The 23,423-nt window shown below is 43.0% G+C and overlaps 1 protein-coding gene across 2 annotated transcripts in view; it reads right to left on the bottom strand.

The window, feature by feature from the left end:
- ECT2L (epithelial cell transforming 2 like) overlaps positions 1 to 23,423 on the bottom strand; it is a 133,418-nt gene that overhangs the window by 43,218 nt on the left and 66,777 nt on the right. The window contains exons 7-13 of one of the 2 annotated variants that reach the window (XM_062186833.1): positions 22,955 to 23,093; positions 16,785 to 16,953; positions 13,760 to 13,888; positions 8,437 to 8,529; positions 7,190 to 7,372; positions 4,669 to 4,772; positions 1,996 to 2,121 (exon numbers count right to left, since the gene is read on the bottom strand). In XM_062186833.1, coding sequence (XP_062042817.1) covers positions 1,996 to 2,121; positions 4,669 to 4,772; positions 7,190 to 7,372; positions 8,437 to 8,529; positions 13,760 to 13,888; positions 16,785 to 16,953; positions 22,955 to 23,093 — 943 coding nt within the window. The remainder of the gene's footprint in view (positions 1 to 1,995; positions 2,122 to 4,668; positions 4,773 to 7,189; positions 7,373 to 8,436; positions 8,530 to 13,759; positions 13,889 to 16,784; positions 16,954 to 22,954; positions 23,094 to 23,423) is intronic. The other variant, XM_062186834.1, reaches the window with a different exon arrangement.

The following is a 23,423-nucleotide window of genomic DNA, read 5'->3' as shown; positions in this document are numbered from 1 at the left end:
CAAAGCGCTGTTACCTACAGCTTGGAACACTAGCAACCCGTATCGGGAGCACCACTTTGAGTCCTGGCTGCTCTGCTTCCGATCCAGCTCCCTTAATGCATGAAGCACTTGGGTCCCCGCCACTCAGAACCTGGATGGAGCAGCTGACTCCTGGCTTTGTTCTGGCCCAGCCCTGGCTACTACAAGCATTTGGGGGAATGAACCAGCAAATAGAAGCTCTCACTCTCTCTCTCAAATAAAAATGAGAATGCATTTTTAAAAATTAAGTTATTCCAGAGAAGTTGTTAACTTTCCACTCTACAGTTTTAAAAATGAACCATGGGGCTGGTGCTGAGGCGTAGCAGGTAAAGCTGCCGCCCCTGCAGTCTTGGCTGCTCTCTTCCTATCCAGCTCTGTGCTGTGGCCTGGGAAAGCAGTAGAAGATGGCCCAAGTCCTTGGGCCCCTGCACCCACATGGGAGATCTGGAGGAAGCTCCTGGCTTTGGATCAGCACAGCTTTGGCCACTGCAGCCATCTGGGGAGTGAACCAGTGGATGGAAAACCTCTCTCTCTCTCTCTCTCTCTCTCTGTAATTCTGCCTTTCAAATAAATAAATAAATCTTAAAAATAAAAAACCCTAAGGTTTATTTAAGCTGTGATTTTTTTTTCATCCACAGGTTCCCAAATTTGTTTTATGGTGTTTGTGCACAAGCTCTTAAGCACTAAATGGTGAAAGAACCAAATGAAAATCTGACACTTTTTTTTTTTTTTTTAAGATTTGAGGTACCAATGTTGTAGCACAGTGGGTAAAGCTACTACCTGCAGCCCCAACATCCCAAATGGGTCCCAGTTCCTGTCCTGGCTGCTCCACTTCCAATCCAGCTCCCTGCTAATGGCCAGGGAAAAGCAGCAGAAGATGCCCCAAGTGTTTGAGGCCCTGACATCCATGTGGGAGACCCAGATGAAGCTCCTGGCTTCAGCTTGGCTCAGCTCTGGTCATGGCAGCCATCTGGTGAATGATCATCAGAAAGAAGATACCTGTCTCTTCCTCTCTCAATAATCTGCCTTTCAAATAAATAAATCTTTTAAAAATAAGAAGGTGACTTTCCTAGAGGCATAAAATGGTTTGAAAATGACGTTCCTCCCTATATAGCTCTTTCAATGACAATGCCGTTCTCAGCATTTTCTGAATCCTGATTAAGTCATGGACCTAAGAATGTATAGATTCTGAAAACAGCACTGGAAAAATTATTTTCACCTGAAGAACTAGCTTCCAATCCACATTGTTTTCTTTCTTAAATTTGGATCTCAACTTTGAAAAAAGAACCATTCTTAGCTCCACACACTCTCCCCTACCGCCCAAAGTGTCCTGGGATGCATTTGTATCACCTCAGGACTCAACAGAAAAAGTAGCCAAGCAAAATGCAGATCTCCAATCCTTTCCCCACAACCAAGTGGTGTCACCCAAATCAACTTGGTGTAATCAATGCGTTTTTTAATTTTTATTTCTTTGTTTGGGAGTCAGGGGGTTGGGAGAGTCAGGGGAGAGGGGGAAGAGAGAGAGTTGTCATCAGCTGGCTCATTCAGCAATACCCACAATGGCCTGGACTGAGCTGGCCCATGGCTGAGATCTAGGAACCCCATCCCCGTCTCCTACATGACTGACAAGCATCCAGCCACTCATGACTCCCCTTGCTGCCTCCCAGGGGCTGCATTCACAGGAAGCTGGAGTCAGGAGCCAACAAACCCAGGTGCTCCAGCGTAGGATACATGTGTCTCAGTCAGGGTCCTAACTGCTCATCCACCTACCTACCCCGGTTTATACTTTTAGGTGGCTTACATGTTGCTCATACTATTGCAAACACAAAACACTTTTTTAAAAAAGTAATAGTACATAAAATAAAGTTCTGATTGACAACCTGGCTTTCCAGGTAGACTAACCTTGTTGTTTGCATATTCACAGCATGTGCCTAACTACAGTGAAGCTACGGTACAAAAATGCAGCAGCAACTTTACCTTCATCAATAAATTGAACGTTGCCTTTGGGTCACACTTTGTCAATATGACATTTGCTTCAGAATCTTTGTTCTTCTTATTACATTCCTTTAGCAGAAAACAGGACAAAAATTCCAAAGGGTTGTCCTGAAAATACACCCCACCACCAAAAATTTTTTCTGAAAACATTCCTCTGAAATACAGGTCATCAAAAGCGCAGCAGAAAACAGGACACATTTTTAGTACCATTTCCCACTTCCCACCTAATTAATTTACACATCCAGCAAAGTATCTCTAATTCAGTTAGAATCAACAAAGGGGACTGTCACATTAAGCATGTATGCCACTTACCATATGTATTCCTGGTCCTCAACTTTTTGTCACAACCCAGTTAGGATGCTGCCATGATTCAGTTGTGGTTTGTGCCCCCCAAGAGTTCTGTGCTAGAAGCTTGGTCCCCAGTGTGGTCATGTTAAGAGGTGGGACCTAAAGTGAGGTCATTGGGGCTGTCCTTGAAAGGGTTGAAGGCAGTTCTCACGGGTCTGCCAAGTTAGTTCTCATGAGCAGGTTGTCACAGAAAGGGTAGGTCTGGCCCCAACCATTCTCTGGCTTCCTGTCTCACAGTGTGGTCTTTCCCTCTCTCATATTCACTGGCTGCTGTGGTGCCATTGACATTGCCTTGAGAGGATGCATTGGCGGCGGGGGAAGGGGGGTGGGGGAGGGGGGAGCATCTTTGTCAGAGCCAGGGCTATACTTCTTGGACTTTCAGTCTCCAAAATCATGATCTAAATATACCTCTTTTATTTAATAAGATAGTGAAGACTGGGTATTTATAAAGCAATGAGAAACAGGCCAATACAGAGGCCCAAGTCTCATGAGAGGGTCTCCCAAAGATCCTCAGAAATAAAATGTCTTACATCAACCTCTTGGCCAAACAACAAAAGGGGATCGGAGGGATGGTATCTTTCAGGAGGACGAAGTGGGTCTGGGAGAGGGGCTACACAGCAGAATTCCTGGGAAAAACACACTGAAGGCTCCTAATTTGGCTCCCTCCCAGGTTTCAACGGGTTGGGCACCATCAAAATTATATCTTACTTTTTTTTAAATTAGGTGAGAATAACTACACTGAGACTATACCAAACATGGTTGGTAACTCTTGAGCGTTTTTGGGAGAAAGTGCAGAGTCAGCGCTGTGACTAGCCCTGCTCATTTTATCAGCAAAGCTTGCCAAGGCTGCCCAACCCTTTGGCTCGAAGGCTGCTGAGAAACAGCAATTTATGGCTCACCGTGACTTCCCAGACTCCACACAGTACAGCTAAGCCTGCAGATGTCTGGTGCTGGCCCAAGAAGTCAGGCTAAAACTGGAACAAATATACAGCAATAAGGAGAGAAAGAGTGTGTGTATGTGTGTATAGACATGCACACACACAAACCCATTAAATTAACCCACAAATTGAATCACTACAGGGAAAGAGAGAGGTTTGAGAATTTTTACTTGGTAAACTAAAGGCCTCAAAGTGTTACCCTTTGGATAATAGTTTGGGTATGCCCCCAGAGCCCATGTACTAGGAGCTTTCTCCCCATGGTCTAACGCCAGTGGTTAATGGTTTAGGGCAGAGATTTCATTGAACATGGCATGTGAGAGGTGGGCCCAGTGGGAGGGCTTGAGGTCTCTGGGCTGTGTCCTCAGTAGGTGGTTCCTGGGAGAGGGTTGGTTGTAAGCTAGTCGGGACTAGCTGCCGCATCTGCCTCCTGGTTCACCATGTGGCCAGTCCTCCATCTTCCAGCCTCCCCCGATGCCTAAGGGAGCAGCCAGAGCTGGCGGTGAGCCTCTAAAATCCTAAGCCCCAGTAAACCTTCGTCCTGCCTACGTGGTTCCTCTCAGGTATCTTACTTGGAGTAAGGACAATCTAAGAAGTAAAACACTGAGTAGGTTAACAGTCCCAAGTTGCCCAAAAGGAAGAGCTGAAGACTTCATTGTCCTATACCCTTCTGTCATCTTTGGGGACAGGAGAGTAGATCTGTTGACTGACCTCTCTTTGCTGTTTACTGAGCCTCTGGGACAGCATCTAAGATTCATTTCCGATGAAAATGGCTCACTGGGTTTCTCCACCACCTGGCCCCAGCCAAAGTGCCGATCTTCTTTCTGTAATTTTGTGGTCTTTACCCTTTCTCTTTCATCTAGCCTCTTTTCTGGTATGACACTGTTTTTCTCCCCTCCTCAAATCAGTCACTGTTTTCATGGTTGAATAATGTTTACATAGGAAAATGGACCCCCAGATGTGTTTTAAAGAAGGCATGTCCAACCAACAACAGAAAACAATGCACAATGTAGTGAACTTTAAATCATCTAGATTTTCCTACTTATGTGTTTTATGAATTTGATATGAGGCTATTTCAAAAGATTCATGGAAAAGTGAAATAAAAAGACAAATTTATCTTGGTGCAAAACATTTTTTAAATCCATAGTTTTTAAATAATACACATTTTTCATGAATGCTTTGAAGACCCCCTCATAGTACATCTTGGGTCCAGAGTCTTTTAGTGGCTGTTTTTATAAATGGTACAGTTTCTATGAGAAAGTATACCCCCCCTTCCAGGAATAAACTGGTTAAAAAAAAACAATAAATGCCAAGTAAGAATTTATTTAATGTTAGGTTTTTCATAGTTTGCTCTCTTCAAAGAAACACTTACAGAATCTGCTTTTGACAATTCCACCAATCCCTCTGCCAGAGCTCTTGCAACTTCTTGGTTGTTCACAATGTTGGTCAGACCCACAGTGTCAGACATAAACTGCCCTGTGAACACAGGGCCACATACCTGGGAATTAGCTTGGTAAGAGTACTACTGGAAAGCAAACAACTCAGTCCTTACTGCTGCTTTTCAGTGGACAAAAATGCGAAGAATGCATTTCTTCAGCCATGAGGGTTTCCACCATGAGAAAACCCAATATGGGATAATGCAACATAAATAGGCAACATGAATAAAGTACTCACCCTACAAAAGTGAGATTGAATGACATCTATAAATTGGACAATAAACAGAGAACACAATATCCTTTAAGTGTAAAGGTTAGATTGTCAATCCCACCAAAATTCCCTTTACACTATCCTTTATCTCTGTTCTCAAAAACATAAACGTTGGGCCTGGTGTTGCAGCATAGTAAGGAGAGCCACCACCTGTGATGCTGACATCTATATCCAGCTCTCTGCTAATAGCCTAGGAAAAGCAGAAGACGGCCCAAGTACATGGGCACCTGCCACCCATGTGGGAGACCTGGAAGAAGCTCCTGGCTTTGGCCTGGCCCAGTGCTGGACATTGCATTGCAAACATCTGAGGACTGAACCCTTCGATGGAAGATTCTCTCTCCCCCCTCTCTCCCCCCCTCTCTCCCCCTCTCTCTTACTCTTTCAAATAAGCAAATCTTTTAAAAAGTAAACATTTTAAGTCCACAGGACATACATTACAACATACGTACACCAACATCTTTTTACATAGTGCTGTACAGCACGCATTTGTCTACAAACACTGGTCTTCCATTGCCTGCTTACATTATAGGAAAATCCCTCTGTCTTTATAAGTTTACCCTTCTACTTTTCTCTAGTCCTTGATATCTATGAAAGATCCAGGAGAAATTATTTCTCCCCATTTATAGCACTGTAACTATTTTCCAATATTGGTTGAACATCTCCTAAAAGGAAAAAAAAAAAAAAACCACCAAGATGATAAATCCCTGTTTGGGAAGCATTTATGTAAAGACAGACAAGATGCCTGTGTGCACACTTGTGTGACTGCTCTATTGTGGAGTCTGTAGAGAGACATTAAAGGCAACGGTGGCCGGCACCATGGCTTAACAGGCTAATCCTCCGCCTTGCAGCACCGGCACACCGGGTTCTAGTCCCAGTTGGGGCACCGGATCCTATCCCGGTTGCCCCTCTTCCAGGCCAGCTCTCTGCTATGGCCCGGGAAGGCAGTGGAGGATGGCCCAAGTCCTTGGGCCCTGCACCCGCAAGGGAGACCAGGAGAAGCACCTGGCTCCTGGCTTCGGATCAGCAAGATGCGCCATCCGTAGCAGCCATTGGAGGGTGAACCAACGGCAAAAAGGAAGACCTTTCTCTCTGTCTCTTTGTCTCACTATCCACTCTGCCTGTCAAAAAAAAAAAAAAAAAAAAGCAGCGGCCAGGCAGTGGAACTGAGGGGGAGAGAAAGACACACGAGCACAATGCCTGAGGAGACAGGGTACCTTAGTCAGACGGCAGATACTAGGGGAACAATGAAGAGGGGATTACAGATGGGGAGAAAATTCCCTGTGTACCTAGGTGGTGAGGGATTCTTCGTTTTAAAGAACAGACTGCTTTAAGTGAATCTCTGAACTTGAGGCACTGCGTTGCCTCCAAAAGGTTCTCAAGTGAGAATTGCAATCACGGGAACAGTGTGTGAATGGGGTGGGGCCAGGGTCAGGAGTCAGTGGTGTCCAACAGACTCAGCAAAGAACTGCGGAGCCTAACACCAAATGATGCAGTTTAGATGGAAAATTAACAGAACTTCACTGGCAGAGCACTTTGGAGAAGGAGTGCTGTGGTATATGCTTTACTTTTGAAGCAAATTGTACTGAGAAAAGGACAATGCCCTCTGGCTTAGCTGCCCGCGGATTCTGTCTAAGCGTACCGTTGACTGACATAGGGATTAATAAGATGGCAAAAGCTTTAATTTTTCTGAGAGGCAGACAGAGGTGGGGGAATCTCCCATCTACTGGTTCATTCCCCAGAGAGCTGCAACAGCCAGGGGCTGGGCCAAAGCCAGAAGTCAAAATCCCAATCCAGATCTCCCATGTGGGTGGGGGGGACTCAATTACTCACACCGTCACTGGGTACTTTCCATGGTCTGCGTTAGCAGGAATCTGGAGTGAGGAGCAGCCCTGGAAAGAACTAGGAAGTCTGATGTGGGGCTCGGGTGCTTTAATCCCTGTCTTAACTGCTCGGCTACCTGCCTACCTAGACAGCAAGCAATTTAAGGAATAAAAAACAGCTTTGGCCTTTGAACGCGAATATGCTTATTCGAGTGGATATTCATTATATTTGACAGGACATGTGAAAAACAATGAGGATCAAGTTTTGCTGAGGATACGCATTAGCTGAGTGTTACTTTTCAAGTGTAGGCCGATACTCACCTCAAAATTAACCTGCCATAGACGGAGGGGTTGAGAGTTTCTCACCTATCATCCGGCCACTGATGCTCTTCCGCAGCTCCTGGAAGAGAGGACGTAACTGCTTCCTCACCGCTGTCAGGGTGTCTTCCAGGAAGTCTGTGACGCGGGACCACATGCGCAGCTTGGCTTCGCTGAAGTAGATGGCAGGCGGTGGCCTTTCCCACAGCGCTCCCAGCCAGTCACTAAGAACTGACATCATTGCCTCCTCTTAGCATTGCACACTTGCACTCCAATGCAAGAACTGTACTTCTTAAAGCACAATGAAAGCCCAGTATTTATTGCAGGTTCATCATCCTTTCTCACTGGAGGACTAAAATAAATCCCCATGGTACGCATTCAAAGGTAAAATTAGAAACTTCGAAAGGACACATTGAGGGGTCAGTGCTGTGGCGTAGCTGTGGCATAGCAAGTTAAGCCGCTGCATGCAATGCTGGCATCCCGTATGGGCACCGGTTTGAGCCCCAGCTGCTCCACTTCCTATCCAGCGCTCTGCTATGGCCTGGGAAAGCAGTAGAAGATGCCCCAAGTCCTTGGGCCCCTGCACCTGCGTGGGAGACCAGGTAGAAGCTCCTGGCTCCGGATCGGCTCAGCTCCAGCTGTTGCAGCCAACTGAGGAGTGAACCAGTGGGTGGAAGACACTCTCTCTCTCTCTCCCTCTCACATTGAACCTTTCCAATGACTATCTACCCTTAGACAAAGTAGATAAATGGTATTTAAAATCAAATATTAAATACTTATTGTGTTTGTACTGGGAAAGCAGAGTAGTCATCTAGGTAAGAATGTACTGCTTTATCTTCTTTTCAAAAATTATTTCAGAGGCAACGAGAGACAGGACAGAGAGACGGTGACACAGCAGGAGTTCCCATTTGCTGGCTCACTCCCCAAATGCCTGCAATGGCCAAGGCTGGGCTGGGTCTGAAGTCCATAGCAAAAACTCACTCCAGGTCTCCCTCATGGGTGGCAAGAACCCAAGTACTTGAGCCATCATCTCTGCCTCCCAGGGTGAGCACTAGATAGAAGCCAGTGTTAAAGATCAGTACCAGGGATGGAACTCAAGTATTCTGACATGAGATGCAGGTGTCAGGTGTCTTAGACTTGCACCTTTGCTTTATCCTTTTATTCTAAAAAGTGAAAAAACACTTAAAAGTCCCCAAAGAGGGGGAAAGAACCAGTGTATTAACTGCATTTGTCTTTTAGTGGTTGTGGAGTGGGCGTGTGCTACTGAGCTCGGGGTCAGTTCCAGGTGTACTTACTGTGTTGGTAAGAGCCAGTTGCAATCCCAGTGGGGGCAGTAAAGAAGGTACCAGTCAGCTGAGACAGCTGAGCAAGAACTTCAGTGCCTGCCTCTGCACAGTCAAAAAATACTTGCATTAGTTCACTCACAAGGTTGGCCATGGAACAGGTCAATGGCACACAAGAGTACTAAGCAGCTGGCCAAGAAAGGTCACTGCTAGTTGTCATCTTCAATTCAAATTGCCCCACTCAACAGCTCATAAACACGTTACAGTTCATCTCTGCTACAGAAGTGCTAATATGAAGACTATGTAACAGGGTAGGGGAAGAGGGCATGGAGTTGGACTTGGTGGCTATTTTCAAATACGGAATACTCAGCCCAAAGGCAGAGAAAAATCTACATTGATTTTCCAAAATAGCTTAACTCAAAGTTGCCTTTCTTGTAGAAGACAGATTTAAAACAGTGAAACAGGATGGAATTAATGGTCAACATATAATGTGGCATTAATTTCACCTCTTCTTCAATGACATAGCAAATAGATTGAATAACCAAATTGAATACATAGATTGAACTACTAGGAGTGAAACTAGAGCCATCACTAGCCATCAGGAAAATGCTAATCAAAACCACAATGAGGTTTCACGTAACCCCAGTTAGAATGGTTTCATACAGATACCAAATGCTGGTGAGGAAGTGGGGGAAAAGGACCCTAACCCACTGTTGGTAGGAATGTAAACTGATAAAGCCACTATGGAAGACAGTATGGTGATACCTCAGAAATCTGAATATAGACCTACCATGTGACCCAGCCATCCCACTTCTGGAAATTTACCAAGAGAAATGAAATCAGCATATGAAAGAATTATCTGAACCCCCATGTTTATTTCAGATCAATTCACAACAGCTAAGACATGGAATCAACCCAAATGCCCGTCCAACTGAAAACTGGATAAAGAAATTATGGGATATGTACACTATGGAATACTGAGCAGCTATTAAAAAAATGAAATCCAGTCATTTGCAATAAGAAGGATGAATCTGGCAAACATTGTACTTAGTGAAATATGCCAGTCCCAAAGGGACAAATACCATATGTTCTTCCTGTCCTGTGATAATAGAGCACCTAAAAGGAAATCTGTAGAATTGAAATTGACACTTTGAGAATGGATGACTTGAACAGCCCTTGTCTAGACTGTTGAGGAACAGTTTTTTTTCTTATACTATTTGTTGAATTCTTTACTTAACAGAGTTAATTGTATGTGTCTAAATTTAATTGACAATAGATCTTAGTAAAAAATAAGAGAATAAGACAGGGAAGAGGAACAGGGGTGGGAGTGGGAAGAATCACCATGTTCCTAAAATTGTAATTATGAAGTATATGCAGTATGTAATTTCCTATGGAAATACTTCTAAGAGTACAGTTCCAAAAACTTGTCAGGGAACCCAAATCCCCTTAAGTTGGGTGGTAAAAATACCACCTTAAGTGTCAAAATGATCATATAAATTGGATTAAGTGTCTGATAATAATATAAAGAATTAAAAAGGACTGAATGCTCCATATGGGAAGCAGTCCACACAGCAGACTCATAGAATGACAGTTGCTTTAAGTAGCACTTTGACCTCAGAAACAGCTCTTAAGGCATTCTGGTTTGGCTGAAAAGTCCAGAGGAGCCTTTCAGGCATGGAAAGCCAAGACACTGTTGCAAAAAAAAAAAAAATGTCTACATGAAGGACCCCAGTGGAAAAAAATGGTCAAAGGAGGAGGTAACTTTTCTCTGAAGAGGGGAGAGAACTTCCACTTTGCTTGTGACCTTATCTAAATACTGAAGGAGTTTGTGGATTCAAAAGGCTTCCATAAGGCCCCCTCCATGCTGCTCTGGCTGGAGGTCTTTGACACTAATAAATCTTTGTAAATCACACACAAAAATAACAACACGCTTCCATATCCTAGACAGCTCATGTCAAGAGTCTCAGGTGAAGGCCGGCGCCGTGGCTCAACAGGCTAATCCTCCGCCTTGCGGCGCCGGCACACCGGGTTCTAGTCCCGGTCGGGGCACCGATCCTGTCCCGGTTGCCCCTCTTCCAGGCCAGCTCTCTGCTGTGGCCAGGGAGTGCAGTGGAGGATGGCCCAAGTGTTTGGGCTCTGCACCCCATGGGAGACCAGGAGAAGCACCTGGCTCCTGCCATCGGAACAGCGCGGTGTGCCGGCCGCAGCGCGCTACCGCGGCGGCCATTGGAGGGTGAACCAACGGCAAAAGGAAGACTTTCTCTCTGTCTCTCTCTCACTGTCCACTCTGCCTGTCAAAAATAAAAAAAAAATTAAAAAAAAAAAAAAAAAAAAGAGTCTCAGGTGAACACTGATGGCATATAAAAGAGTGTTAATTGTTAAATTAACATCAAGAGTCACCATACACTAACTTCCCATTCAGGACCTCTGTCCTCAAAGAGTTGTATTATAATTATGTCTAAGTGCTTGCAAAAGATGTATCATTCTTGGGTGCTTCTTTAAAGTTAATTAAGTTTCTAAAAAAAAAAAGTGAAATTAACTTCAAGATGTAATGACTTTAACAGCCCTTGTCTCAACTGTTGAGGAACAGTTTGTGTGTGCACACGTGCAAATTGTTGAACTCTTCTGTGTATAAAGTTAACTGAAAACAGATCTTAGTGGAGAATGGTACTGGAATGTGAGAGGGAGAACAAGGAGGGGTGGAAATATGGGTTGGAGGGTGGGTATGGGGGAAGAATCACTATATTACTAAAGTTGTACTTATAAAATGCATGAAGTTTGCATTCTTTAAATAAAAGTTTTCTTTGGAAAAAAAAACAAATGGATAGCAAATTAAAATATGAAACTTGGCTGTAACTCCTTTAGAAAAAAGTAAGACGGGGCCAGCACTCTGGCACAGTGGGTTAACGCCCTGGCCTGAAGCACAGGCATCCCATATGGGTTCCAGTTCTAGTCCCAGCTGCTCTACTCCCAATCCAGCTCTCTGCTATAGCCTGGGAAAGTGGTAGAAAATGGCCCAAGTCCTTGGGCCCCTGTACCTGCATGGGAGACCCGGAAGAAGCTCCTGGCTCCGGATTGGAGCAGCTCTGGCCATTGCGGCCACTTGGGGAGTGAACCAGCAGATGAAAAACTCTCTCTCTCCTGCTCTTTGTATAACTCTGACTTTCAAATAAATAAATCTTTTAAAAAATATTTGAACTTAGTTATTAGATATGATACCAACAGCATGATCAAGAAGAAAATCCTGATAAATTTGACTTCATGAAAATTGAAAACTCTTTTTCTGAACAAAGTGGTCAGAGAAGGAAAATATCAAACTCTAAAGAGAGACAAAGGAAGATACATAAATGACAAATGGGTGCATGAGAAGATGCCCGGCACCGCTGGTCGTTAGGAAAATGCAAACTGAAAGCACATGAGAGACCGCCATCACCCACATGAAGGGCTGAAATTAGAAGACTCACCACACCAAGTGTTGGAGTGCTGGGCAAAAGGAGTTTTTATACACTGCTAGTGGAAATGTAAAATGCTACAGCTGCTTTAATAAACAACAGTTAGCTGGTTTTTTAAAAGTTAGACCTATGCCTATCATATGGCCTGGCCATTCCACTCTTGGACACTTATTCACAAGAAAGGAGATGTTCACACCTATATTACAGCAGCTTTATTCATAAAAGCCAGGAACTATAATGTACCCAAATATCTATCAACAGGTGAATGGATGGATAAAGTGTTGACCTATTGGCACAACGCAAGGATTCCCAGCAGTAAAAAGGAATGTTTCTGACACACAAATCAAACAGATGAAGCTGATATCATTCTGACTGCAGAAGTCAAGCAAAAAAGGAATTCCATGTATAGGAAAATGCTACAAGATGCAAACAGAGAGAGAGTTGGACAGTGGTGACCTCAGGATGAGAGAGGGGAGAAGCAGGACAGAGAAATTGTAAGGTGCCATGACAAGGCTTTGGGGGTGACAAATATGTTCACTTTGTTTTGTGGTTTCTCAAGATACACACACCTATGCCAAAACTCACCCATTCTAAGATGTATGGTTTACTGTCTGCCCATTATACCTCAATAAGCTGTTTAAAATTGTGTTAAATGATGACCAAAAAAAACCAAAAGTTTTAGATTTTTGATTCCTGTGATATTGTTGCAGAGGCATCCTGAGGAAACAGTAGGTTTGCTTTTGGGCAGAGTTTGTTTCAGGTGTCTCAAGATGTCTATTAGACACTCAAAGTAAGCATCCAAGTGAGGCTGTCAAGTAAGAGTTACACAAAGAGGCCACAGCTCAGATGTCAGAGGTGGAGGCAGAGGTGTGGGAGTCTTCGGCCGACAGGCAGAACTCGGTCACGGGACATGGAGTAGCTTCCATCTAACAGAAGGAACACAAAAGGACAGCAGTGGGATGGGTGGTGGAACTGGTGGCGAGAGGAAACTAGGGAGTTCCCCAGTGATTGCATTCTAAGAAAATAAGAGATGAGGTCAAAAACTAAGAGAGGAAGTTATTGGAAGATTGACGGACTGAGAAGGGATGAAACTGTCAGCTCCAAGGGTGAGAATGAATCTGCCCAGGCAGTGGGGTACACTTGCTTATCAGTGTTGCAAGCCCAGCAGCTGTCACTGGGCACCATCAAGTTTCACTTAAGACGATCGTGCCCCTTCCCGTCCTGTTCTTTTCTTTCCCTTGATTGAAGCCTGTCAGGGACATGCTTTGCCTGTATTGAATGTTCATGTAAAACCTGAGCATTAAGACGGGCTTGAAAACTCACAGTTCTCTAAAGAATGGACAATAAGCATGGCTTGGGAAATGGCAGATTTCACACTCCCTTCTCTACTGCTCTGCTTGGGCAAAATGCCCTGGGCCATGAATGCAGAGTTTTTATTGAACAGATATAAAAAGTGAATTTGACTTCATGTTTCTGAAGTTTTCCTTCAAGCACTGAAATCAACTTTGAATTGTAGGGGCTGATTGGAAACAGGCAGGCACTTAAAGCTACATCAGCAACCACAGGGATCCTCAACCACATGTTTGTGTACAAGGCATTGTTTTTAATATTATCTAAGCATTTACATTACTATTTAACATTTATGTTATTTTGATATTCACATGTCATTACATTCAGGTAAGATACTGTTATCCTAACTTTCATATGAGCAACTGGAAGTCCACACTCATGCCTAAGGACACACAGCTACAAAAGTGGCAGGAGGGGACCCAGGTCCGCGTCTTTGGTTCCTGTTCACTCCAGGTTCAGAACACAGCAATATTCACAGAAGTAAATATCATGACGTGGGCATGACCACGCTCTCTAGTGACTTCATAGCTGACCTGATGCTCCAAGTGGCACAAACAAGTCTATGTGTCCCCCTTCTTCTTCAGTGGCCACATAGCTTCCTAATTTCTCCCAGAAGTCTCTCACTTCAGGCTTCAGTAGATTCTTAATGCCAATTTTACAGCCTGAGGGGGGGAAACATCAAAATGTCTTATTAGTTTCTAACAGTACCCTGACCATAAGCTCTAAGCAGTTCATCCAAATGCACTACAAATTCAACAGTCAACATGGACCTGCAAGACCAAGTTCTCCATGGCACCTCTGCTTCGTGCTGGACCACGCTGGGGCCACTGGGCACCCCCACAGCCATTGTCTCCCTCATGTTCTTAGATTAATTGGATGCTGTGCACTTGGGCTTAGGATATTGTGTCTTTGTCCACACCATGCAGTGCTGTGAGTTACCAGACTCTTGTAGGATTTAAGGTGGATGTCCGGTCACCTTCTGGAATTTTGCAAATGGAGTTTCCAAGTAGAAAAGAGTTTTCCCACAATTGTGGATCAAAACAATAAGGAGTTTGGAGCAAGTAAGGCTCCCAGCGATGGCAACTTCAGCTGAAACACCCCTGGGCCCTCACTTCATGGCCCATTCTGTGTGCCGATCCCACCAAGCTGTGTGTCTGGACTTATCTCTAAAGGAGGCCTAGGCAATGAAATGTAAACAAGGTCAGGTACAAAGACCCTGATGCTTGGCTCCCTCCCTTTGAGAGCCCTACATACACAGCGGAAGGACCTCTGGGAGTGATGGGTTAAGAGATTTCATTCTGGTGTTAGTGTTTGGGAGAACACTGTAATTATATTGTAAAGAGAAATCAGTTTTTTTGAGTTATTACTGTTACTACTGCATAAGGAAGAGTTTGGAAACCTTCCTCATCTGGTAAACAAGCAGGCTGTAATTGGAAAACTAACAGGCTCTCCATATGAGCTGAACTTACTACCATGGTATAAACTTGCAATTTTCACCTCCCTACTATGCAAAGAAAAGATAAGCAATTCATTCTAACTTTAAACCCCAAATAAACAGCATCTGTGCTTTCTTTTGGAGGGATATGTAAAATTGAACAAAGAACACAATTTGCTCCAGGCTCAGTTGAACGAAACAAGAAAAGCCAAAAATAAGATAAAACTTTATTTTAAAAATGCATGTGAGGGGCCAGCCTGTGGTGTAGCAGGTAAAGCCGCCACCTGCAGTGCCAGCATCCCATATGGGCACCAGTTTGAGTCCCGGCTGCTCCACTTCTGATCCAGCTCTCTGCTATGGCCTAGGAAAGCAGTAGAAGATGGCCCAAGTCCTTGGACCCCTGCACCCACAAGGGAAAACCTGGAGGAAGCTCCTGGCTCCTGGCTTCGGATTGGCCCAGCTCTGGCCGCTGTGGCCAATTGGGGAGTGAACCAGTGGATGGATGACCTCTTTTTTTCTCTCTGCCTTTTCTTCCCTCTCTGTGTAACTCTGACTTGCAAATAAATAAATTTTTTAAAAAGTCCATCTGTTTCTGCCAATAATAAAGTTCACAGCAAGTGTCTCAAGTGCCCCAAGCTTTAGCTGCAGAGAGGGTAGTCTGATGGGTGACTCAGGGACTCGCTCTGCCATTTTGTGGGATCTCTGCTGGCTCCATCCTACGTCATCTTATTACCTTCTCTCAACGCACAGGATGGAAACTTTCACATTAGTAAAATTCAAAGCAATTATGCTTCAGAAAAAAGGGGCCTTGCAAGTCATGAATAAGGAGGAATGTAACATGGAAATTTACTTCCAAAACATTCATTATCTCCTCCTCAGAAAAGGGTATATCTACTGAGGTTTTTACAAACTGCTCCATAAAAAGTAAATTATCTCAGTCATTCCTTCCCCTTGTGATATAAACCAGTGAGTGTAACCAGTGTATAGATCTTGGTATTTGCTGTCAAAACTGTTTCACTTTCATCAAACTTAAAATATGTGAGCCTCAGGGGACATAATCAACAGAGTGAAAAGGAAACTATGAAATGGGAGAAGCTGTTTGCAAACCTCGTATCTGATAAGGAGTTAATACCCAGAATATATGAAGAACTCCTATGATTCAATCCATGGGAAAAACAACTAATCCAATTTTTCTTAATGATATACAAGTAGCCAACAAGGATTTGAAAAGATGCTCAGTGTCATTCATCTTTAGAAAAATGTAAATTCAAACCACAATGAGCTATCTCACATCTACTAGAATGGTTACTATAAACACACACACACCCACACACAGAAAATAACAAGTGTTGGCAAGGATGTAGGGAAGGCAAGCCTTGTGCATGATTGGTGCGATAGCTGTGGAAAAGAGTATGGAGTTTCTCAAGAAATTAAAAATAGAATTATTGTATGATCCAGCAATCCCATTTCTGGGCATATATCCAAAAACACTGAACGCAGGATCTCAAAGAGGTATTTGTCCACCCAGTGTTGTAGTCAGTGCTGTTCATAATAGCTCAGAGGGGGAAGTAATGCAAGTACTCATCAGTAGATGAGTGGATAGACAAGATGTGGTATACAACACTCACTAGAATATTATTCAGTTTTTAAAAGGAAAGAAATTCAGCCAATGCTTTAAAACATGTGAATGGACCTTGGGAACACAATGTCTGTGACTGGCTTACTCCACTTAGCAAACAAATACATGGGATTCCACTCACATGAGGTATCTATGATACTCAAATTCATAGAGACGGGAAGTGAAATGATGGCTGCCATGAGCTTGGGGAGGGGATTTGATTAAATTTTGGAGTTTCAGCTTTGCAAGGTGAACATTTTCTTGAGAGCTGCTTCACAACAATGTGAATATACTCAACACTACTGAATTGCCCACTTAAAAATAGTTAAGATGGCAATTCTTACGTGGTTTTAAATCTCAATTTTAAAAAAATTCATCAAAACATTGCTTCACTTTCTTCATAAAGCCACAATCAGCACTTAGCAAACTGCAGCTTATATAGCACTCTGAAAGGCGAACATTTCACAAAGTTGTTTGGTTGTTCTTTGCCAATTCCCAGTCCTACCTTGGAGCAAATTGATTTCTCTGCTATTTCCATCACTAAATAGGCCCATGCTCTGTGCCTTCCGCCCAGCCAGAGCTTTTTCTATGAGATAAAGTAGGCCCTCCAAGGTGATGCCGCTGTGTTCATATACAACAGAGATGACGTCTGCCTTCACACTCTCCACCACCATCTAGAAAACAAAACCAAACCTGGAGGAACGGAAGCCCACTATTCTAGAGTACACTGATGAAAGAAATACAACACTGATTTCTAAAGAATTTTTTTAGAAATTATATAAGGAAGAATATAATATGATTATTTTCATTTGTTTCTTTGAAATTATTTTATTTCTTTTCTAATTATAGGAAGAGGAAATCAAGTGCACTTGTAATTCTATCAGACATAAATATTGTTAACAAATTCTTTCCTCCCAGCCTTTTTCTTTTTACATACCATGCAGAGACACTTATACAACTTTTAAACAATAAAATTGACATAATACAACTTCACAATGAACTTCTTAAACAGACTTGCAATTTTCTTAATTATGAGTTTTTGAATTATCGATATTGATAAATATTTCCCATTTAAATATACATTAAAACCACTGTCCTTTAAAATTAAAACCAGGTAAAATTCAATATGATAATCCATAGAGGAGGACAGGTTGTAAAGTCACTGAAATTGTTTATTTTTTTCCAAAACATTGTCGTCATTTTCTGGCAGTCACAAGCCAACTAAATAAAGAACTACTCCATGTTTGTGTTCTACTTTTTTTTTTTTTTTTTGACAGGCAGAGTGGACAGTGAGAGAGAGACAGAGAGAAAGGTCTTCCTTTTGCCGTTGGTTCACCCTCCAATGGCTGCCGCGGTAGGCGCGCTGCAGCCGGCGCACCGCGCTGATCTGATGGCAGGAGCCAGGGGCTTCTCCTGGTCTCCCATGGGGTGCAGGGCCCAAGCACTTGGGCCATCCTCCACTGCACTCCCTGGCCACAGCAGAGAGCTGGCCTGGAAGAGGGGCAACCAGGACAGGATCGGTGCCCCGACCGGGACTAGAACCCGGTGTGCCGGCGCCGCAAGGCGGAGGATTAGCCTAGTGAGCCACGGCGCCGGCTTGTGTTCTACTTTCTACCTCAGTTCCAGCACATCCGTAATCAAATGAGTAATTATATCATAAAGTGATCCAATAGGGGAATAGATTTAACCAGTTTATTCACCCACATCCTGTCACCAATTATCCTCTGTGCCCAGCATGAAGCATTTTTAAACTTCTGGGCAAGTGTCTGTGGTCCACATGGAGATCAAAGCTCTGACTGCGATTTCAGGCCGATTCTCTCAGTTCCCCAGTCATCAAAGACTACAGGCAAATCCTAGATACTTAGAAGTGACTTCCGCTCATACAAATACGAACTTTTGAGAAAACTTTCTAAGTAAGCCAATGATATAGCCTACTGATTGTCATCCTTTTCATATGTCCCTGGGTTTATGAATTGCTACAAATGGTACACATATAGAGATGCTTCTTAAAATAATACACGGTAACACATTGCATCCTAGTCAACTCATCATAAGTGGAAAATGAATTGAATGTACTTGACCTGTCGACCATCATAGCTCAGCAACTCCGTATACTGCACAGTCTTACTGCTTTCCTCACAATCACAGGTCTAACAGGGAGCTGCCACTGCCCAACATCCAGGAAGGATCATTTCACACAGGACTAGCCCCAGAAGGCATCAAAATCCGTAATTCAAAGTATGGTTTCTAGACTTTTCAGTTAGATTCCAAGATGGCAGAATAGGAAGGGAGCTTACTGCTCTTGTCTAGGGGAAGATAGTTAAAAGGAAAAAAAAAAAAGTGGATAGAGTGCAAACTCAGGGAAGAGTTAGGGAGAAAATGGCAGAGTAAACTTCACGCAAATTAGCGGACACTGTGGATATACGTGGAGGATGTGGACAAGCAAAACTCAGGACTCCAGCAGAGCCTCAGCACCAGCCTTGGAGAGTGAGGCGAGATCAGACAGCAGCTGCCCAAGCCACTGGCAATAAAGCTGCAGGAAAAGCCTGGTGTGAGTCTGGCTTGGAGCCCAGTGAGGGACAGTGTACCCGACAACCTAGAGGGGAAAAAGGAGGAGGTGCACATTTCTCCCTCCCCAACCACCCAGCACAGTGTCCAGTAACTAGCTGAGAGGGCGGATGCCATTTTGGACATACGTAACAGCTGTGCCAGCTTGTGTCTGCGCACATAGCAACCAATCAAGAGGAGATGCCCCAGTCTGGCTGGGAATTGACAGGGGGATGAGTGCTTGTGACTGTGGGAGCCTTCATGCTGAGGCTGTGAAAAGGCTGTGGCTGCATGGGAGAGTGCAGGGTGTGGCTGGGTTTCTGAGCAATCACTGTGGGTGGCTCCACATGCTTAGGGCTCCCCAATTGCCTGGTGAGAGTCACTGCTGAGGGTTTCATGCTCACACGAAGGACTGTACAGAACCATTGTGAAGTTCTTGTGGCAGTGCAGATGAATATTGTACCCACTGCAGCTAGAAGATAGGCATCAGTCTCCTTGGAGGTGAGGAAATGAGCATGATGCCAACAGAGCTGATCAACACCCCCTCTGATTAAAAAAAGTGGATAGATTAACCATGCCTGAACTTGAGTGTCATCCTGGATACTCCCCTCACCAAGGAGCCCTGAACAGAGCTCCCTGGCCACACTCAGAAGATGCCTCTGGGTATTCAATGAAAGAATAGACACTCCACTAAGCCACAGAGGAATAGTCCAAAGACAAAGGTGATGAAAGCCATCACAGAGGGAAGAAAAACCCCAACAATTATCTCTAAAAATGCCTAAAAACAAACATAGAAACTCAAGAAACAAGAATAAGGAAGATGGGGCCGGTGCTGTGGCACAGCAGGTAAATACCTTTACCTGCGGCACCAGCATCCCATATGGGTACCAGTTTGAGTCCTGGCTGTTCCTCTTCTGATCCAGCTCCCTCTTATTGCCTGTGAAAGCAGTGGAAGATGGACCAAGTGCTTGAGCCCCTGAACCCATGTGGGAGACCCAGAAAGAAGCCCCTGGCTGCTGCCTTTGGATTGGTTCTGCTCTAGCTGTTGCAGCCATTTGGGGGGTGAATCAGCAGATGGAAGATCTTTCTCTCAGTCTCTTCCTCTCTAACTCTGCCTCTCAAACAAAAATGAATCTTAAATTAAGTAAAAAAAAAATAAGGAAAACATGATTCCCCCAAAAGAACACAGAATCACTTCAATACTAGAATGTGAAGATCAAGAGATTGAGGAAATGCCAGAAATGTAATTTAAAAGATTGATCGTAGGATTACTTAGAAGTAATCAGAAGCAAATCAATTAAAGAAAACCATACAGAACATGAATTAAAATTTTCCCCATGAAATTAACATTTTTAAAGAAAAATCAAAATTTAATATTGGAAATGAAGAAGTCAATAGATCAGATTTAAAAAGGCGGTGGAAAATCTTAACAGACTCAGGCAGAAGAAAGAATATCCAAGTTAGAAGAAAAATCTGGAAATTTTACAGTCAGACCAAATATTTTAAAAAAAAAATGAAAACTAAAAAACACTGTTGGAGGCCGGCGCCACGGCTCACTAGGCTAATCTTCCGCCTTGCGGCACCGGCACACCAGGTTCTAGTCCCGGTCGGGGCACCGATCCTGTCCTGGTTGCCCCTCTTCCAGGCCAGCTCTCTGCTGTGGCCAGGGAGTGCAGTGGAGGATGGCCCAAGTGCTTGGGCCCTGCACCCCATGGGAGACCAGGAGAAGCCCCTGGCTCCTGCCATCGGATCAGCGTGGTGTGCCGGCCGCAGCGCACCTACCGCGGCGGCCATTGGAGGGTGAACCAACGGCAAAAGGAAGACCTTTCTCTCTGTCTCTCTCTTACTGTCCACTCTGCCTGTCAAAAAAACAAACAAAAAAACAAAAAACAAACAAACAAAAAAAAAAAAAACACTGTTGGAGATTTAAGGGATACTATCAAACAACCCAACATATGGGTCTTAGGAGTTCCTGAAGGCATGGAAATAGAAAATGGATTAGAAGATCTTTTTAGTGAAATGATTACAGAAAACTTGGGCAATTTGGAGAAAGAAAGGGACGTCCAAGTACAGGAAGCACATAAAACTTCTGGTAGACATGACCAGAAAAGATCTGCACCACAACACACTGTAGTCAAACTCTACACTAAAACAAAGAAGCAATTCTAAATGTGCACAAGAGAAAGGCCAGATTGCTTTCAGAGGATCTCCAATTCAACTCACAGCAAGACTTCTCATCAGAAACCCTACAGGCTAGGAGAGAATGGCGAGATATAGCCAAAGTCCTAAGAGAAAAAAAACTGTCAACCCAGAATACTATACTCTGCAAAGCTCTCATTTATGAATGAAGATGAAATAAAGACCTTCCATAACAAAAATTTCCAAGCAAAAATTGAAAGAATTTGTCACCACCCGTCCAGCCTTACAAAAGATGCTTAAGGATGTGGGACACACAGGAACACCGAAACATGGTCATCATTGTGAAAGAAAGTAAAGACAGAAAGTCTCCAGTAAAAGCACAAAGGAAATCCAAAGTAAACAATAGGAATGTTTATGGAAAAATGGCAGGGCCAAGTCATTACTTATCAATAGTCATCTTGAAGGTCCAAGGACTTAAATAGACATTTTTCAAAAGAGGAAATCCAAATGACCAACAGACCCACAAAAAAAATTCAGAATCACTAGACATCAGGGAAATGCAAATCAAAACCACAATGAGGTTTCACCTCACCCCAGTTAGAATGGCTTTCATACAGAAATCAAACAACAAATGCTGGCAAGGATGCAGGGGAAAAGTCACCCTGATCTACTGCTAGTGGGAATGTAAACTGGTACAGCCATCATGGAAGACAGTACAGAGATCTCAGAAAGGTGAATATGACCCAGCCTGGGAATTTAGCCAAGCAAAATGAAGTCAGAATATAAAAGAGTTATCCATACCCCGTGTTTATTGTAGCTCAATGCATAGTAGCTAAGATATGGAATCAACCTGAATGTCCATTAACTGAAGACTGGATAAGTAAATTAGGGTATATGTACACTATGGAATACCACACAGTTGTAAAAAAAAAAATTAAATCCAGTCATTTGTAACAAAATGGATACCTCAGGAAAACACTATATTTAGTGAAATAAGCCAGTCCCAAAAGGATAAATTTCATATTCTCACTGATCAGTGTTAGTAGAGCATCTAAAAAGTAATTTATAGAAGTGAAATTGACACTTTGAAATGCAATGACTTTGAACAGCCCTTGTCTTGACTGTTGAGGAACCGTTTTTATTTATCCATACTATTTGTTGAACTCTTAGTATAGAGTTAGTCTTATGTGTATAAAGTTAATTCAAAATAGATCTTAGTAAAAAGTAAGAGTGGGAATAAGAGGGAGGAGAAAGAAGGGTGGGAAATGGGGGGTAGGGTGGAAGAATCACTATGTTTCTTGTGCTGTATTTATGAAACACATGAAGTTTGCATACCTTAAATAAAAGGTTTCTGGGTTAAAAAAAGTGAAAACAAAACAAAGCATAGTTTCTACTGAAGAGGTTTAACACCATTGTAAAATAAAAAAAAAAATCATAAGCCAAATCTGTCAAAATCTGAATGCATACATATACACTCATTTTTAAAACACATTTTTCTTCCTGTACCTTCCATGCTTATTATCCTATTATTCACATTCAAATTAAAATGTATAACTTTATCACAGAGCACATTTTAATGGCACCTTCAATTCAATAGCTGATAAAAGAGGATTACTGACATTCTTCTTTTGAAAGGCAATGTTTATGTAATATTAAATTCTTTGGGAATTCCAGGGAAGTTATAAAATAATTCTTTATTTCCATACTATTTTTTGGATTGTAGGCAACAAATCCAATTCAACAAGAATTTATTGGACAACTGTATGACAGCTTGGGCCTTTAATGTTTCCTCAAAATAATTTTGATTTATGGTTATCTTTATTGCCTATGATAAGACTGTCTTGGGTCTGTAAATTTCCACTTGATCAGATGATTTTGCTTTTAGGAGATGAATCACTTTCATACACATATGGTGAAAAGATTGCCATATAGTCCTTAGATGAAAAAACCTGATTCAGCAAAGAGTTGCCCTCACAACCCACTCTGTACCTCATATGCAGGAATCCTAGATGATATTAGAATGAAGTGTGGCTGGAGAGCATATGAATTGCTGTTGTCATCTCTGTAAGCTCCATGCCAATTTTTCTTTGATAATAAAGGATAGGAATGTCTTCCAGAAACATTGCTTCTATAGGGAAAAAAGTAAGTGAATAAATGAAATTTTGATTTCATTGAATTTTTCAAATTTAAATTTTTTAAAAATTTATTTTATGTATTGGAGAAACACACAGAGAAAGCTCCTATCTGAGCCTTGACTCCCTTCAATGCCCCCAGCAGCTAGGAGTTGGACCAGGCTCAAACTAGGAGCCTGGAACTCACTACAGTATGGCTCCCAAGTATTTGGACCATCACCTGCTGTCTCCCAATGAGTGAATTAGCCAGAAGCTGAAATTGGGGACAGAGCTGGAATGCAAACCCAGGTACTCTGATACAGGCCAGGAAAATACCAAATGGCACC

The sequence above is a fragment of the Lepus europaeus genome, chromosome 3 (assembly GCF_033115175.1).
Source record: "Lepus europaeus isolate LE1 chromosome 3, mLepTim1.pri, whole genome shotgun sequence".
NCBI classification, from domain to species: domain Eukaryota; kingdom Metazoa; phylum Chordata; class Mammalia; order Lagomorpha; family Leporidae; genus Lepus; species Lepus europaeus.
Note: the sequence above shows the minus strand (reverse complement) of the source record. Positions and strands in the feature narration are given on the sequence as shown.